The sequence below is a fragment of the Corvus moneduloides genome, chromosome 1, assembly GCF_009650955.1.
Source record: "Corvus moneduloides isolate bCorMon1 chromosome 1, bCorMon1.pri, whole genome shotgun sequence".
In the NCBI taxonomy this organism is placed as follows: domain Eukaryota; kingdom Metazoa; phylum Chordata; class Aves; order Passeriformes; family Corvidae; genus Corvus; species Corvus moneduloides.
In genome coordinates, this window is record NC_045476.1 from 144,637,771 (window position 1) to 144,656,310 (window position 18,540).

An 18,540-nucleotide genomic window follows, 5' to 3' on the forward strand; every position below is an offset into this window, starting at 1 on the left:
ACGTTTCCTGGGCACTGCCTGTGATAGATGTTTAATTATGTTTTACAGGAAGTAGTTTTACTGAGTGGCTCTTAAAATGCAAATGCTTGAAAGCTGCGTGGTTGGCAGTGCTCCATCTGCGAGGCCATGGAGGGGTGAGGAGGAGTGTGTCAGCTGATGGGAACCACTGCACCCACTGCATGTTCAAGGGTTGGACTGTGTCTGGCATGGCTGAGACAGGGTTTAGCAAGGTGACTCAGGTCACCTTGATTAAAGGTCTTTAAGAAGAACTGACCCCCTCTGAGGAGCAGGGAGCAAAACACTCCACCTCTAGCTCCTGACTGAAACTTTAGGGGACTCACTGGAGCAGCAAAGCTGTGGTTTTCAGCACCTTCCCAATCTCTTGGCTCAATTTGTGCTGCAGAAAACAGTGATAGATTCTGGAGCATGCTATTTCCTAGATGGGGCCATGAGCTGCAGATCTCAGGTTCCTTCCTCCCTGAAGTGGTGGGAGGTCCAGTCTGGGATCGTGGGAGTGCACCATGTGCTACAGTGCCTGGATCAGAAGTTTTGCACAACAAGATGCAGAGATGCATGGGACAGCACAGGCGGTAAGTGGAGGATTTTAGCACCCTGTACAAATAAACACCTCCTTACAGCCCTGTCTTTGTATGCTAAATCCTATGATGGCCCTAAGGGGAGGGTGTCCTGGGGTGATGTTATGAAGCTGCTTTATTCCTTAACCATCCCCTCAATGCCCCAGGACGCTGTGCCTCTAAGATGGACCCGGGGGATGGGGCCGGAGCCACGGACCCGAGGGGGCGGTTGAACGGTTCGGCCCAACGGCTGCAGGGGCTCGGCAGGGCTCGGGAGGGAGTGTGCTGGGAGCACTGTGCTGCTTTTTGGGTTCCTTTGTGTTCCAGCTAGCTGGGAAAGGGTTCTATTGGAGTTTTTTTCTTGTTCTTTTTTCCCTTTCCTTCCCCTTGCCTCACTGCCTCCCTGCCTCCCTTCCCTCCTCGCCGGTCTGGGGAGCCTCCGGGGGTGGCCCCGGCTGGTCCAAGCCCGCCTGTCTGTTCCCTCTCCGGGAATTTGTTATATTTTGAGGAGGTTTTTTTTATCCTGTTCTACCCTGTTTTGTTCGTGTGTTAATAAAGAGTTTGGTTTCTTTTTCCCACTGTCACTCCTTGTGACCCATTTGTCTCATTGACGGAGGAGAAGGGGAGTATCACTCATTCTGGAGTGTTTCCTCCTGAAGTTTTGTCTCAAAAGCCGAGACATAAATGTGGTGCCCCAATATGGGGCTCGATCCCACAACTCAGAGATTAAGGGTCTCATGCTGTACCGACTGAGCTAGCCAGGACAGAGGGTGAGAAGAATGTCCATCACAGGAGCCTGGCACACTGGAAGCTTCTGTAAGAAAGCCAGTTTAAAGTTGCACTGAGCACAGGAGATACCTGGTAACTGATGCTTCATTCAGGCTCCAGCCTGTCTCAAGCTTATATTATTAATATGCAGTTCCACAAATAGGTGCTTTTTTTTTTATCTCAAAAGGAAATAGGCACTGGTTTCTGTTACCTTCCAGCAGGATTTAAACTACTTTTTGCACTCTGCTAATCCCAGCACCAAATTTAACCTAGGTAAAAATTTGAGGAGCTTAAGGAGCATGCACAGAAGCATCAGGCAGCCCCCTTCAGAGCCTGAGGCTGGCAGAGTCCCTGCTGTGACAAGCTCTGCTGCCGCCTCATCAGCCACATCTCAGAGCGACTAACCACAGCTACCACCCTGCCAGCCTATGCTCCCTCGCCACATCCTGCTCCCTTGATGTTATGATAGTCATTAGGAGATAAAAAATCCCCTAAACCTGGAGAGGGATTTATCTATAGCAGAGAAAGTTGCTGTCAGTCAGCTAAGCTGGCCTTTCCAGCTTCAGGCGATCAGGTCTCTCAGCCTTGTGCTGTCCTTCCTTTGCTTTTATACCCTACTCCTTGCCCAGCTGCTGGCTTTAGCTGCTGGAGGAAAAACTGCATTAGCAGTGGAGTGCCCAGCCAGCTGCAATGTGCCAGCACAGCGCCCATGCACAGCTTAAGCCCTGGCTGAGCCCCCCAAATTGGCTTTCACAGCTGCTGGCTCCATGCCCACAGCGGTGAGTGCAACAGGAGCTGTGACAGCAGCAGGCAAAGGCTTCTCTGGGGTTTTCTCACCAGACCATGGGGCTACATGAGGCTTTAAGGCACCACCATGAAGGGAGTAAAGCGCATGGCACACCGTAGCTAGCTGCAGCAGAATGTTTATTAGTAGGAAAGAACATTTAGGGGATTTCAGTAGGTGAATTTTTTTGAACTGTTGGTATCCACCATACATTGGTTTTCATCAAGATTGTTCAAAGTCACATATTTATATAAGAAAGCAATAATTCATATTTAGGTGCAATCAGTAATTCCAGTATGAAAAAGCACCGTGTCACAAACAATTTACAATACAAAAGTCTTCAAAATCTAACATTTAAAAACAATATATTTGTTAAACAGTAATAACAATACAGTAAAAAAATTCTTATTTCCCTTCAAACAATACTGCTTATATATTTTGGCACTCAAAAAGAAACTATCACAAATATGCCTTTTTAGCCATACAATGCTGTTTTGTGAGTGTCTATATAACAACAGAAAACATGCTTTTGAAGTCAGTCATTTTGCCAGGTGCAGTTTGAACTGCTTTCTCCATTAAAAAGGAAAAAAAAAACAAACCTGAAAGAAAAATAACTCCTAAGCTGCAGCATGTCTTGTCTTTTGGCCCATGACACAATCTGGAGAAGCACCTCTCAGACTCAGTCCATCTAGTAAGTCAACCCTGCCTGAAAGGCTGGATCCGAGCCCCACTTCACTCTCCAAACCTGCCAAGAAATGTAGACCTAAGCCACCCAAATGGTCCTGTCTTTTAGGGACTGACCCCAAGTTCTTGCTGTATTAAGCACCCCAATAAGATTCTGACCCTAAAATTGCTGCTCAGTCTCTTCTTTTCCTTAATTCCCCCAATTTTAGTTAATTCATTTTAAAGTCACTTGCACAAATGGTCTTGCAATGTGAGCCCACCGTTTTTGTCCTAGCATAGCCAGCAGTTCCAAGGAAAATGAAGTTCCGAGGAGCATGCATTGGGTGAGCTACAGGGTAAGGGGGCCTGATGCCAGTGGGGTGCCCTGGGTCAGGAGACATTCCTCCCAGGTCTCCTCCTGGGGCCAGGGCTGGCACACAGCGTGGGAGGGGGAAGCTTGAATCTGAGAGAGGGAAAGAGAAAACTAGACTTTTCAGGAAGAATTAGTTTCCACTCAAAACTGACCCCTATTAAAAGAAGAACGCAGGTGCTACACGCTGGGTGAAACACCGGTGCCTGCGTGCAGCTATGACAGCCCCTGAAAAAGGCTGGTTCTAGTGAACATGCAGTCCTTGGTGCTATCTCTAAAAGCTGAACGATAACAAAAAAAAAAGTTTTAAATAGTTTTTACATCTTACATCAAAGATGCCACTACAAAAACACAATAGTATCACACATTAATTAGTACAGTCTTAAAAATGCAAACCAACGCTGGTAAGACTCCCATACATTCTGCATATCATATGTACAGAGGAGAACAGCTTCTCGAGAGGAGAGGAGAGGACAGTCATAGAGAGATAATCTTCTGTTTTCTGAGTACATTGCATAATACAAATACATTATCAGCATAAGAAAACTTTATTCTAATACTAAGAGCTCAGGAAAGGTCCTAACTGGAAGTTAATAGCTGGGGGAACCGTGCACGTGCTGGGGGGCACAAATACACAACCCTCCGCCAAATTCTCCGTCTCTTTCGATGGCCTGATCATCTACTTTCATTTTACCAGGTAGGTTTAACATTTTGCTCTGCAGGTACAGGCTCCCAAAGCATGGAACAGCACAGGGCCACATCCCCAAAAGCTGCCCCGGTGTGCCTGAAAGCCGCTCGCCTCTACATGACCTTCTCATGGGCTTTGCCTGGCGGAGAACCAGCTGGAGACTCAGAATACCACCAGATGAGCTTACAACAGAACCAGGGGGGGAAATTAACACATCACAACAGCTACAGGCAACAACACACAAGACATTTGCAATTCTAGACAGCCGTAAGAAAAATAAGCGGACCAAATTAATTTAATTCATAGTTGTCCCTCTCCTTTCTGAATGGTAAAAGTCTTCCTTAGGATATGTAGGTTTGCTTACAAAGCATTCATCTAGAGAGGTATCTAGTTTTGCCAAGACACAGGATATGCTGAACTCCATGCTGCTGCAGTGAATCTGCTCATAGTAGATCATTAAAAGTTCGATTTATCTCTACTCTATGCTGCAATGAGGCAACAGCCTGAGGGAACAGAGAAAGCTCTCCCTGTGGAATGGTTATGGACTTAAATAGGAACTGGACACTTTGATCCATTCAGCTCTTGGCCATGTTTTTATCTCAATTTATTAGTTTCTACAGCATCAAAAATATCTGCCCAAATTTAAATGAATTGTTGCGATTTAATACCAGCCAGCAACTAAGTCCCACAACTCCACTCATTCATTCCCTTCCAGTGGGATGGAGAGGAGAATTGGAAGGGTAAAAGTGAGAAAACCCGTGGGTTGAGATAATAAGGAACACAAAAGCCCAATGCACAAGCACAGCAAGGCATTCATTCAACAACTCCCATGGGCAGGCAGGCGCTCAGTCATCCCCAGAAAAACAGGGCTCCACCACAGGTAGTGGTGACTTGGGAAGACAAATGACATCACTCTGAACATATCACCCTCTTCCTCCTTCTTCCCCCCACCTCTTTATATGCTGAGCATGACACCATATGGTCTGGACTATCCCTGGGGTCAGTTGGGGTCAGCTGTCCTGGCTGTATCCCATCCCATCTCCTTGTGCACCCCAGGTTCCCTTGCTGATGGGCTGGGGTAGGAAGCAGAAGAGTCCTTGACACCATGTGAGCACTGCTCAGGAATAATGAAAACATCCCTCTGTTAACACTGTTTCCAGCACAAATCCAAAACTTATCCTCATTCTAGCTACTGTGAGGAAAATTAACTCTATCACAGCCAGAGCCAGCATACAAATGAGTGAGTACTTTTGCATCCATCACATCACTCACTCGGCAATATTTAAAAATCAAAAGGTATTAAGTACTCCTGTCAAAGTAGGACAATATTGGTCACTTCAGGCTCAAGAGCAAAATAATGCTGAATATACAAATATTAACTACAAGGCTGCTTGGATGGAATTGAAGTGAGCAAGTGGAAGAGATAAACATATTGAAATGCAGCTCAATCTGTCTCCTTGAAGCAAGTGCGGACAAAAATAATCCCTAATGTAATTAAGCTCTTCATTTTTACCAGGCACAGTGTGCCCACCTCTCTGGTAATTGCTCAGTCAGCTCTGCTCTTGGGATCATTGGGACTTCTGCATAAGAGCTGAAGGACCAGCAGGGCTGAATCTAAGATGATCCAAAAAACCGGAATAAATCACAAACACGCCTAAAACATGAATAAGAAAATGAAACATGAAATACCAAAGAAACATGATTTTGTGGAGCATTCTTATGACTAACATTGAGCATGATGTCTTAAGTAACCTTTCTTAGATCCTCATTGGATTGAAACCCTGGATTTGTTTTTTTTCTTCCAGATACTAATAAAAAACTATTTGGCTGCCCTGGAAATGGGAGTAAGATAATGACAGGAAATAAAAAAGTGGTGGTGGCAAGGAACTGCAAGTTCTCCCCCAAACAACCACACTGGACCCATTAATCTTCCCTCTGAGTGCAGCCAAAGAGCAGCACAAATGAAGTTTAGAATCTATGAGGATTTTCTCATCCTGTCATCCCATTTGGTGGGGAACCATGCGGCCAACCCTGAACAGTGCTGAAACCCCTGTCCCCAGCGAGGAGAAAACCAGAGGAAACAGCAGGAAGAGTTTCTGCCTGATATTACTATGCCAAAATTATCTCTTGGTCCACAGCATCTGGGCACTCCTGCAGGATTGGGGCACCACACGGGGATGCATAGGAAGGTGCTGCTCCAGCCTGGAAGAAACCAGCTCTCTGTGGAATAAAGGGAGGGGAGCAGAGACCAAGCACCGGGAAGATTCAGTCTGCAGTGCCTCAACAAACACGTACACAATAATAAAAACCATGTTGTTTCAGAGGTTCAGTGTGCCTTTAAAATGTTTAATAATGCCATTACTTAATAATAGGAAATAAATAGTGTAGTAGCACAGGTGGGTGAAAGACTGGGAACCAAATCAGAAGCTGTTCCATTTAAGTGCATCAAGCTTGGCTCCTCCACGTGTCAAGGGCTGGTGATTGTTATTTGTTCACACAGAGGCTGGGGATGGCAGGTGGGAGGAGGCTGCAAAGACCTGGAGAGCTGGACACCCTAAGCACATACCCTGGGAATGTGAGAATGTCTTTGGTATAAGGTCAGGGCAAGAGGGGAAGATCTAAAACATGTCAGGTGCACAGTAAGTGAAGCCTATGCAGAGGGTGGGTCGCTGTTTTGTGCCTCAAGATCTAGGAAGCCTTCAGCCTGCCTAATAATCTCAAATGACCATGTCTGTGGCAGGACACAGAATCCCCAGCCTCACCACACGGGGCTGAAGCAGCCCAGGAGGTACCACGGACTGGGCTGGCATAGAGGAGCTGTTCTGTGCTGGCTACTGCAAAGAGGGTTTCACTGTGCAAATTCAGACCCTGGGCTACAGGCAGGGATGTCTTTTGCAGTTTTTCATTTCTCTAGTCTTTTCACATTGTTCACTACAACTCACACTCTTTTTTTGCTTTGCTTATTGTGCATTAACCAGCATTTTACAGGCGATAGCTTAATCCCAACTACATATTAAAATAACACAACCTATGGGAAACAATGAGAAAATCAAACCTGTACCTAGCAAGAAGCCCCCTGCATCTGGCTTTTCCAGCTCGTTAAGATATGGACAGTACATCTGAAAAGGTTTATACCTTATGCTGTGAAAATCCTCACCCCTGAAACAACTTCTCAGTATGGATAATTTGGAAACAACAGCAGCAAAAGCCAGGATGGAATAAGGGATGCTGTTGAGATACCCAGAGTAGACAGGGATAGTTTCTGCAAGGGACAAGGAGATTGACTATGCATCCAACTGATGCTTCTACTACTCTGAAGGCCAGAGGCACCTAATGGCTTTTGCAGTCCCTCAGCAGTGGTCCTGGTTTCTAATACCACTGATTTCCACGCCAATTTACAATTCCTGCTCTATTTTCTATGTGCTTAAAACACAGATGTTCTTTCCACCTTCCCCAGCCTGCAAAGTGACACCTGGGCTTTGAGAGTCAACGGAGCTCTCCCTTCTTCTTTTCTGCCATGACCGGGAATGAACTCCTACAGGCAATGTTTTGTCCTCAGCTGCACTCAGGGAAAGCCTTGTGCTCATCCTGGGAGCTGTTTGTTCAGTGCCTGCTGGGGTACAGTGAACAGCTCTGCTGCTTAATTTTAGAGTGTATTTTGTCAGCACCTCTGACAGAATACGCAGCAGACAGAGCTGCTCACATAGAAGGTGCCATTTCTAGTCAAGCCCTATCTGGAAACACATCACACCACGTGTCTGATGTATCACTGCTGTTTATCTTATCTGCCTACTGCACAATCAGTGGAAAACTCTGCATGCAGCTCTGAGCACTGCTCAGCTATCTGGCACTTGCCAAGTTTCTCTACATTTCTAAGCACAAGTTCTGCCCATGATAGCAAGAAAAGGAGCTTCCCCACTTTAAGGCTACTACATGAGATCCCGCAAAGAATGCATCCAAATGCTTATGCAAAGGGCAGGTGAAATATTCTTCTCCACCAGTCTTGCACCAGCTACCCAACATCTAACTCCTGAGCCCAATGACTGCCATGCCAGGAAACCAAGGGAGCACCATGAGAAAGACAAAAGGAGGTGCTGGTGTACAGGGTGTTCAGGAAGACTTGTCCAGCCCTTCCCTCCAATTGTTTCACTTGGCACTTGTAGACTAAACTGCAAAAGGAAACTCTTGAAGGATCCCTCCTCAATCCTGACCTGCTATATTGCTACTGTGTTGCATCTACACCAGCGGCGCTAAAAGAAGAGAGTTTTAAAAGAAGGAGGCAGCTCAGCTCAGGGCATTTGTTCTGAGGCAGGAGATTCCCTTCTCACTGTCACATGTCCCCAGGGACCTGCCAGGTGTCACCGTGTTCTCTGGTTCACATGGACGGAGATGTATGGCCAAGGCTATCTTCTCATCTCAGCTTAGTCTGCAGATTAGGGCTCAACACCAAGTTACCACCGTTCACCAAGTTTCCATGAGTCAGCTGAGACAAGGTTCTGCCCACAGCAAATGCACAGTAATGCGACTTAACATGGTCTGCAGTGAAAGAAAATTAAGCTAAGCTGCATTACTGCATTTCTGCCATCACTGAAGAGAGCTGAAAAGTCCTGGGGCTCGCTCCCCAGGGGCAGTGTTCAAACCATGGGGACTTGGTCATGTATGACTACTTTCTGTGCTGGTGTGCAACACTTGTGCACACAGACCTCGTCCAGCTACAAAATGAACACACTTCTGGCTTACTGTTTTAAGCAGCCGCAAATGTGGAGGTCATGCCTTACAACACAGAACAACAAGGACAAAATGTGCCAGCAACAAGATAAAAATCCTACAAGCTCCTAAGAACAGCAAGGGAACAGCAAAGCTCTGGGAACCTCAGGAACATCACTGCTGTGAACTGACAGGGCTTCAAATAATGTTGAAACATGAACATTTCTTTAGACCTTTTCAAACTCTAAGTGCTCACAAAAACATATGTGTTGGTTTTACAAGGGTTGTGTTCCCTTTTCCTTTCCCAAAGCATGCTAAAACAAAGAGAGGCTACTCCAAAACTCATAAGTCATAGTCCTCACTTCACATCTTCTGGCCCAGAGTTTGACAAGCTGACTGGGAACGTCAGATAAATGGGACTGGCATTTTCCATGAGTTCAGTCTGCATGTGGGATGCACTCATTAATTCCTTTGGACAACGCATGAGTGAAGGCTGCCTCTTGCACATGCAGCTGAAACTAGAGAATGCATCTACAAAATTGAGAAGTCATATGAAATAGTATGTGCTGTCTGCCATCCTTCCTGTATGGAGATACTGCTAGCGAATCACCCAAAAGTGTCTGACTTGCTATGCTATTTTATACAGGATACACCACTTTGCCTTCAAAAGCTTTATGAAGGCAGCTCTGATTGCAAATGCAAGTGACAGCAAAGCAGAAAATTTCAATTTGAGGTGCAGCACACCACTGCTGTCCTGCTGATCTGAGGTCTGCAGATGTTCCTATCACAACTCCAGCTATGAATCACTCCTTAAGTACATGCAGAGGCAGAGGAAGAAAGGGATAGTTAATAATTTAAAATAACACCAATCATCAGTGGCAGTCAGGTAAAAGAATAACCTTAGTTCATTCTGTAAATGTTTATACAAAAGCCTTATCTGCAGCTATATCCTCTGCAGCTGTAAGCTCATTCTTATTATTTCAAATTCTGTGAACTGTGGGAAGCATTACAGCTCTGCTGGCCTGGGGTCAGAGCACAGGTTGTGCTTTCAAGCACGTGTTGTACAGGAGTAACACGGGAGGCGAGCCTGGCCCCAACACCCCAAAACTACTGAGCAAAACCAGAGAGATTAGGTTCTGAGCCAGAAGCATCTTGTAAAATGAAAAAGAGGTGGTATGCAGTCACTTAAATAAAAGGCAACGTTTTAAAAGCTTCCGTCACATGCAACTGCTTTCACTGCATTAAGAAGAAGATGGAACTATAGAAGGTATCTGAGTTCACCTTCAGTAAATGCCAGCTTCCACAGGTCTGGGCTGCTTTGGACGTGGGTGCCTGCACTGAGCTGGGAGGTTGGAAGTTCAGCAGGGATCCTCTGGTGTCACCTTGTCCTGCCCACACAGGGGTGGTGATGGAGCACCCCTGGAGCGGCTGGGGTGGCGGCACTGGTCATTTCCATCTGGCAGAGACGGGTGTTGATCAGTGCATGCCCACTGACCCTCCTTCCACGATCCCCAGCAGTCTGGCCAGGCTTCTCCTGCTGAAAAACAACCCTAAAGCACTCAAGACAGAACATGACTTTCAAAATACATGGGTGATGGATATGGGAGAGAGGGCCAGAACCTCTCCAGGTAAAGCAGAAAATTACCTTGAAGAAAGTAGGCATAGACTCTCCTTTGAAGGGTTAGATTTGTGCACATGGTGTCTAAGGAAGATTTGGGAGAAGGAGAGAGGGAACATTTTCATCAGCCAGAAGAATTGGTGCAAAACTTGCCAGTATTGCTCATAACACCTGAAAGCACTGGATATTAAAATCTGTTTGTGTTTTGGTTGGGCCTACTTTGCTTTCTTATTTTCCCACACTCAGCTCAGTATTTTGATGAATGCAATGGAAATATACCATCAACTGGATTTCTGTGAGTGTTTGAGACAAAGGTGCGTGCTTGAAGACATTTTTTGAGTGTCACTAGCCACTCATAAAAATTTTAGTACAGCTGATTAACAATGTTATTTTCAATTTACTTTTATTTTCTCTTAACATGCTTTGCACTTCACACCTGGCAAAGCAAATGGTATGGAAAAATTAAATATAGGACTGTTTCTGTCAGTTATTGTACATGCTAGCTAGTGTTCCACAGAAGATTGTTTATACTCAACTACTTATTCATGACTTCTAATTAGTACTTAGCTAATCATCATCTGCAAAGCAGACTTATTTTACTTAGTTTATTTATTAAGGCTACTGGGGATTAGCATCTACAAGGTCACTTGACAAAATTCCAACTTTGCCTGTCAGACAAAGGTTACTCTAATGAGCTCATGAATTCCCAACACCGTGCGCTGCCTGCATGGGTACCTCTCCAACAGGATCACAAAGCAGACTTCAGCTAATGACTGATTAATACCAATTTAGTCAGCATAATGCCTCCTGTTGCTACAGCTTTTCCAGCTTTTCTTCTGCAACAGCACTTGTAAAGTCCCTAAGAAATCCCACATGTGTGTACTAGCTTTGCATATAGCAATTTTGACCAAAGGATAAAATTTTGCAGCAGCAAATTTCAGAACTCCTGCATCTAGGCGAAAAGATAAACATTCAACATTTCTCTCAAGAGTTGATCTTTTTTTGTTTTAATTTTTATATATATAAATATATCATAAAGCGTACCATTTCCTCATTTCAGTACAGATTTTTTGAACTTTACTAAAATAAATGAAATATAAATGCTACAATTTTATGTTTAAAACAAGTTTTTATGACAGCCTTCCCCTAAGAGCAGGCCCGGAAACTCTGTTAGCTACATGGAGAGAGACAAAAACACCCCCAAAACTTCCTGCTATGCAAGAGCATTCAGAACAGCAATGTGTCTTAGATGGAGCTGCTTGCAGGTTCCATGAGTTCCTCACGTGAATGCCCACTCTCCTTAGTAGCAACTACTTCATTACTAACCTGAAAACTTCACATTCAACATTTATCTCCCTTAAATTCATTGTCAAGACCCAGTTTTTCATATCTGTGTCTGCTTTTGCTGATCCCAAACGGCAAGAGGTATTGTCAGTTGTGGATTTGGAGATCAGGATTGCAAATTGCTGAATTTTCAGATAAAGCCATATGACTTCAACCACTGTAAACCTAGTAAAAAAATGTCAGCCTTCATTTTGTCCCTTCTCCTTCACAACCTGGAAAGTGTTCACAGCATTGAAACGATGAGGCATAAGAGTGGATGATACACCCAGCACATGTTTTGCACTTTCATACTTCTTCCCAGTCCTGTCTTTGACCTTAACTGGTGCCTCCTGGACAGGAGAGGAGGTTCCAGGTGATTACTACCCCACCCATCACAACCCCTTTGGTTCAGCCTTACTACACTTTCAGGTCCTGCAGGTGAATACTTAACAACTAAAGCAGCAATCTAAAATCTGTCAGTGTGTCTTGCTGCCAAGGGGTTTGTTATTGGTTTACTCCTCCTCAACACTTACTTTCCAAAACAGATACAAACAAACAAACAAAAAAAAAAAACAAAATGAAATTTTAAAAACAATGGTAACACCACAATATCTGTTTAAAACAGTACTGCCCGTGCTCTGGACAAATTGTTAAGAGCAATTCAGCATTCTTATAATTAACCCACAACAAAAGAAGCTATAAGATGCCACAAATGAAGGCATAATTGGCCACACAGAGGCAACACTACCATGAATGTTGTTTGGCAAGAAAAAAAAAAGCAGATACATAATTCATCCAAAGGACAGGTTCAGAACTGCCCGGCACTGCTGGGATCACACTGCAGGAGACGGACTATGGATGGATCACTCTTGGCGCCTCGGATGAACTCTTCCAGAGAGAGCTTTCCTGGAAAAGAAACACGTTTACTTAGCGCATGGGGTGGGTTGCAGAACACCTGTCAAGCCTCTGGCCACGCATGATGGAAGGCAGCCGGGGAAGCCAGGCAAACCCCTGGGAAAGCAACCCTGCAAGGTGAAGGCCTGCCTGCCCACACCCTGTTGGCCTTGCAGGTCGTCCCACGTGTGTGGGACACCCCAGCCACCCCTGGTAGCTGTGCCTACCCTGGAGGGTGCCTACCATCACGGTTGGTGTCCATCTGGCGGAAGATCTTCTCGGTCCTCTTCTCTGGTGTTGACTCATCTTCTGGCATCTTCATTACAGAAGAAACCATCTTATAAATTGCCTGTGTGATAGACAGAAGCAAAGAGCTTGTAAGAAACACAGTATCTTAATGCAACGGTACAATGATCTTCTTGTGACAGAAACAGGCAGAAGATATCCTGGGAATACCAGAGAGACCTGCTTTTTGGGTGCTGGAGGGTGTTGGATGGCACCAGTACATGCAGCTTCCCTTTTCTATGGAACACTCGTTTGTGAAATACTGTGTTTCTTTACTTAGTCATGGTCAAACACCATCTGGGTTTGGACTAAGGCTACATTTTTCCTTATTAAGACAGTCTTTGGATGAATTTATCATTTGTACAACACATTAAGCAATGGCAGTTCCCAGAGCCTGGAGGAACAGCCAGACCACCAAGGTCTCGTCCTGTGCTGTGATGAATCTCCATGCTTTGGCCACACAGGCTTCATCCTCACCACACCTGTCTCCTCACCCTGCCTTTCCTTCTCCCCCATCTCCTTTCTCTCCCTCCTTGGTCAGAATCCTGTCTGTGGGGAAAGCAATGACTCACTCCCTGCATTTTCTGCACCTCACAGATAACAAAGACTGGACCATCAAGGAGGTGGCCTTTTCCTTGGGGGTTGGTGAGTGTGCACAGCTCAAAATCATATGCACAGTTCGCTCCACAGAGACCAGATGTTCTGGTCCCACAGAGCACCACTACCACCCATAGCTATTCTCTGCACAGACACATTTGGTACTAGCTGCCCCTGAAAGAGGGGTAATGTTAATTTTAAAACAAGGTTGAGGATCTGTCTCTGCACTGGTCACCCAAATCTTGCTGGCAAACGTAAGCATGCAGCGCCAGTGAACACCAGGGCTCTGCGTTAGGTATCTCTGCGGTGCCACAGCTGGGACAGCAGCAGCACCCAGATGGCTGCAGGGTGGTGGCCTTGGGGGATCCTCCCAGCCATTTGGAGGGGGAGCCCATCCCAGCCCAAGGCACCATTGCCCTGGTCCAACTGGGCCCTTCTGCCGCCCACTGCAACTCGTTGGCTGTCGCCTGATTGCTTTAGTTATTTGTTCTTCCTTTCCTCCTGCTTTGGGAGGGGGGTCCCTGATGCAAGCCAAGACTTCTCACTGGGTCACCCCTCTCTTCTCTTCCCTTCCATGAAGGCACTCTGCCTAGCAGCTCACATCACCTGGCTTAGAATCCCCAAGGATTTGCTCCAGGAATGTAACAGCACAGAGGATGCCACTAAGCAGCACAGACATTTTACACTCAGACTAGGGAGCATCCGCTTCCTTGGCCATCTTGCTGGATTCTCCTCTGCCAACAGCTCACCTTTCACACCTCCTGGGCTTTAAAGAGACTTACATCCTAAGAAAAGCATTTGTCTGGTTAATTAATTACCCCTCACTTATGCTCAGCATAATCAAACATCTCCTCCCCCAGTTATGTCACCAAGAGTGTGGCTGTAGTTTTCAGGTCTGCCCTTTGGGAAGTGTAACACAGGCTATGGACCTGAGCAGGAGAATAGAGGTGAACACTTCAGCATGAACACCTGCTGGCTGAATAGAAAAGTGGTGGACACCCTTTTAACCATCATCACCATCATCATCCTCATCATCATCATCATTTGAACTGCAGGAGTGTCCAAAGGCTCCCAAGAGAACTAGTGTTCCAGAGTACTCAGCACAGGCAGGGATGCTGTCCACACAGCCATGATACTCTGACACCAGGAGCACAGGAAAAAGGATGAACATGCAAGCATGTAAACACAGGGATGAGGGGGCTGGGGGAAGGAGGCAACAGGGAAGGAAAAAAATGGTGGACAGTAAGAATTTAGACCTTGCTTCTCCTCATCAGTATGCAAGGCTTGCGAGGGTCAGAGCAGAGATGAGGCTTATAAATCTGCCGCATCTGAAGCTGTCTGGCTTTTGTCTGGGGTAGGAAGAGAGGTGGAGGGGTCACTCCCTCTCTCTGGGTGAGAGGACGGCAAAGCAGAGAATCTGCATTGAAAGTGTGGGAGGAATGCCCCAGACCGGGAGTGAGGGCGTGTTTACCCCATCAAAGTAACCATAGTAAGAATATGCAGATTTTTAGGACAAAAAAAGCTCTTCAGGATGACTTCATCCTACAGGGTCCTTTTCACAGAGGCGTGTGAAGCGAATAAGAGATGAGATATTCTAGGAAAGCCAGATGGGAATAGCATAGTAAGCATTCCTTTCATGCTGAAAATGGTTACTCTGGACAAATTCTTCTGTCCTTACTTAGAAGTTCATTGGGAAGTTTTCCCAAAGTAAAAGCCAGCTAAAGCTGATTAAGAATCTTGAGACTTGCCCCATATTAATTCAATGCAGCTACACAGAACTCTTTATTGTATGTTTGAAAGAGAAAGCTCTGAAAGGAATTTGGTTTCATGCAATAATTACACAGAGCTGGGCTGTGCTAACCCTGGGCTAGGACCTGCAACTGAAAGGCTGCAGGGGTTCCACTGCACATGGAGTGCAACTCCCCGGCCTCCCAGAACCTGGACTGAAAACCAACAGCGGCATTCAGCACTGGAAGTTGTTACCTGCCAGCAGTCTCCTGAGTCAGAGCAGCTTTAATAGGTGAACTTCTGTCAGGAGTGCTCCTTACAGCTCCCTGGCACCCTTGACTGACACGAGGAAGTTGTGCCTCCAGAGCCCTGTATACATCACTGGAGCAAGCACAGGCTCCAGCTTCATCTGCTGCTCTGCTGAACTCTCCCCTTTGATTTCCAGCTGCGTGTGGATGAGCAGCAATGGGTGATTTCAGGGCAAATCTCATCCCTTTGCCCACTAACACAGGTTTTGCTCCCAGTTGCTGGCTGCCACTGCTGCACTCAGACCAGAAGCCTTGGTGAGGGCTGCATTTTCCTGGTATACTTGACAAACTGTCAAAAAGCTCATTATGGTGATGGCAACAGCAATGACAGAACAAATTTTCAGTCGATCCTTTTTACTCTGTTGAAATAAATTCTGATGCCTGAAAGTCTCATGGTGTGAATGACTGGCCTGAAAAAAACTGTTTTCCTCTCAGACTCATGGAGATTTTTGACATTGCCTTTACAGAGCCGTATCAGCTTTTTCTTCTTCCCATACCAGCTTCTGTTTCTTCCTGACTTGCAAATAAGCTATTACAGCAAGTGGAACGTGTGTACTCTGTTTTTATTAAACTGAAAGTGTTATTCTTGTCTCTGCACAGTATTCTTAAAATGCCTTCTGAGTCCATGCAGTGAAAAAATTTACCCTTAGAACAAGGTTTCCATCTCTCATTTGAACTCTTATTTTAAGAGACTAGCCAAATATGTCCTGTTTCAGCAAGGGGAACAAATCTTCTAACTGGTTTGCAGCTATTTTTGAGTGCACTGGGCTATTTAGATTATAGGTAAACATATGGCAGACACGAAAAGCCGGAGACATGAATCTGAGAGGAACTGTGACAAGGTCTGTCAAGAGGGCAGGCTGTGAAGCCTCCTCCTGCAGTAGTCTGCAGATGTGCTGTACCTGGTAAGTGCAGCAGTATCCCATGGAACTCCTTTTTTGAGGCTCTACAACTGCCAGCCCACCACTAAAGTCCTTCAACTTCCAAACTGTGCAGTTGGCTTCATGTGGATCTATAGGCAGGGCTTTTTGGAGACTGGTCTAGGGATGCTCACAGACAGCCATGGTGAGTCTGCACGGCTGTGCCTATGTGGTTAAAGGGCATGACGGTGTACAGAGCTTAAAGGAATGCAGGTGCTCTGCCACTTAGCACATCATTTTGCAAAGAAAATAGGCCTTAGAAAGATGTTATGGACCATTCAGGTTCATCTCCTTGGTAGCTGGCCAGTCAGAGGGCTCCTGTGGGACATCTTAACCAATGGTTCTGCTGTTCCTGTGCTGCTGCTGCTGCTGCCACTGTTACCTCAATGCAAAGCTGAGCAGGAGTGCAGTGCCTGCATTGCCTTCAGTGCTGTTAGATTAGGCCAGAGCAATGGAAAGGCAATGCAAGGAAGCATCAGCGTAACAGTGAAAATCACTGCAGAGAGAGGGCTTTCAAAGCACAAAGAAAAGCAGACTGAAAAAGAACAACAGTGTGCCTTGCCCCTATGCTATTTAAAATACAGTAATCACACACTAACAGGGAAAGTATTTTTCAGTGAATCTAAGACTTTCAGACTAAAGGTGTTTCTTTTAGCATTCATTTTGATGTGTTGTCTCAGGCAAAAACCCCAATGAAAACATAATCCTGCTCTATCAATTTGCAAATGTATGCTAGATAAGGGACTTGCAATAGGTTCCTTTAAGACATATATCAGAGATCTGTTGGAGTTCTGATTTCCACTCTCAGAAAAATTATGACAGCTGAGAGTGCCCAGGAAGATATTTGATACAGAATCCTGTCATTCCATATGAAAAAATAATCATCTTTCATAAATGAAAGTGATAGCTGTTTGCTGGCTTTTTGTATCTAATCACTCTACATCAAAGGAACCTCTCAACAAAGCAAGAAAATATGCTCATCTACTTCAGTTTCAGATACCAGCTGAACACGTTTCCAGAGACTACACAACAAATCCAATCCGGCTGGGAGGAGCTATGGCTGACCAGTGCAATACAGGGAGATCCCTGCATCCAAAAAAGCCTGAAAGAAGAGAACAGGGTGAGATCTACAAGTACACTGCCTTATGGGAAACTCCATCACAGAAAGAGCAGCTTTCCTGATTGAAAAACTGCTGATAGTCCATGGTACAGAAATAACTGTTTTTCAGGCTAAAAACCAGTTATTTCAGACCCTCAAATTTGGGTCCCTCAAAATGAGGTGAGATTATAAGCATCATGCAGTTGAGTTTCACATTCAGTCTGAAAGGAGGAGAGAGCCAAACCTCCCAAGAAGTGCAGTGGGATGGCTGGAGTGCCAGGCTGAGGGCTGTAGGCAGCCAGAGTGCTGCTCAGGATTGGATACGCACGTTGGCAGAATGTCGCCCTATGCTGATCCCTAAGCGGCAATTTTGTTTGATGATGGCATCATGGCTGTAAAGGACAATGCTATGATTTGGTACTGATGTGAACGTGAAGAACAGGCAGAGCATTTCAGCCTCTAAACTTGCTGGCAAGCAGATCTGGGGTAACTGGAAAAAGCTTCTGGCTTTGCTGGTCCTCGTTTGGCTCACTACAGAAAATCCAGCCACTGATGTTTTCATTTCATTTCATTTGACATGAACAAATCTGTGGCCTTGTTCTCCCTGGTTGTAAATCTCGTCGCCTGGGGGTTTGTGCTGCCTCTTGGCACGGCGCCTTCCCGGGCTCCTCAACAGCAGCGAGGGGTCCTGCAGCCCCCGCGGTGTCTCCTCCTCCAGAGGAGCGGGCGGTCACCTGGGTTTGGCTCCCTGTGTTTCCTATGTACTACGTTAGTTCTTTTGGGATTCTTTTTGGTTTTTTCATGAGGAGAAATACAGCCAGAAAAACAATAATTGACAGACTGTTTACCCTGCCTGGGGGAGAGGAAGATTTGTAAGGAACAGTAGATCTCCTAATGCAAATATTCCATGGGGTTTGTCACGGCACAGAGACAGGGAGGTCCTGCTCCTCAACTCACACACAGGTACACAAAACAGACTAAGTGAAAGATGACACAGAAGCTCTAGATTTGCAGCTGAGCTTTGGATCTGCTCTTGCTGAAGCGGCGCAAGTGCTGGTATTGGCCACTGAAGGATGTGAGAAGGGCTCTGGTAGAAAGACAGGAGCACCACATTAGGCTGACTCCCTAAACGCAGCTTGCCATCACAGCCTGTAATTTGTGTGCATTACTTTCCCTTGGTTTTCAGTGCAAATATAAGTCTGAATAATACAGT

At 45.7% G+C, this 18,540-nt stretch overlaps 1 protein-coding gene across 1 annotated transcript in view; it reads right to left on the minus strand.

Moving 5' to 3' along the window:
* Positions 1-2,250: 2,250 nt before the first annotated feature.
* The window catches only part of NCALD (neurocalcin delta), a 62,293-nt gene continuing 46,003 nt past the window's right edge, over positions 2,251-18,540 (minus strand). Inside the window, exons 3-4 of the mRNA XM_032130517.1 lie at positions 12,634-12,739; positions 2,251-12,402 (exon numbers count right to left, since the gene is read on the minus strand). Of these exons, the coding sequence (XP_031986408.1) occupies positions 12,305-12,402; positions 12,634-12,739 (204 nt within the window). The 3' untranslated portion in view covers positions 2,251-12,304. The remainder of the gene's footprint in view (positions 12,403-12,633; positions 12,740-18,540) is intronic.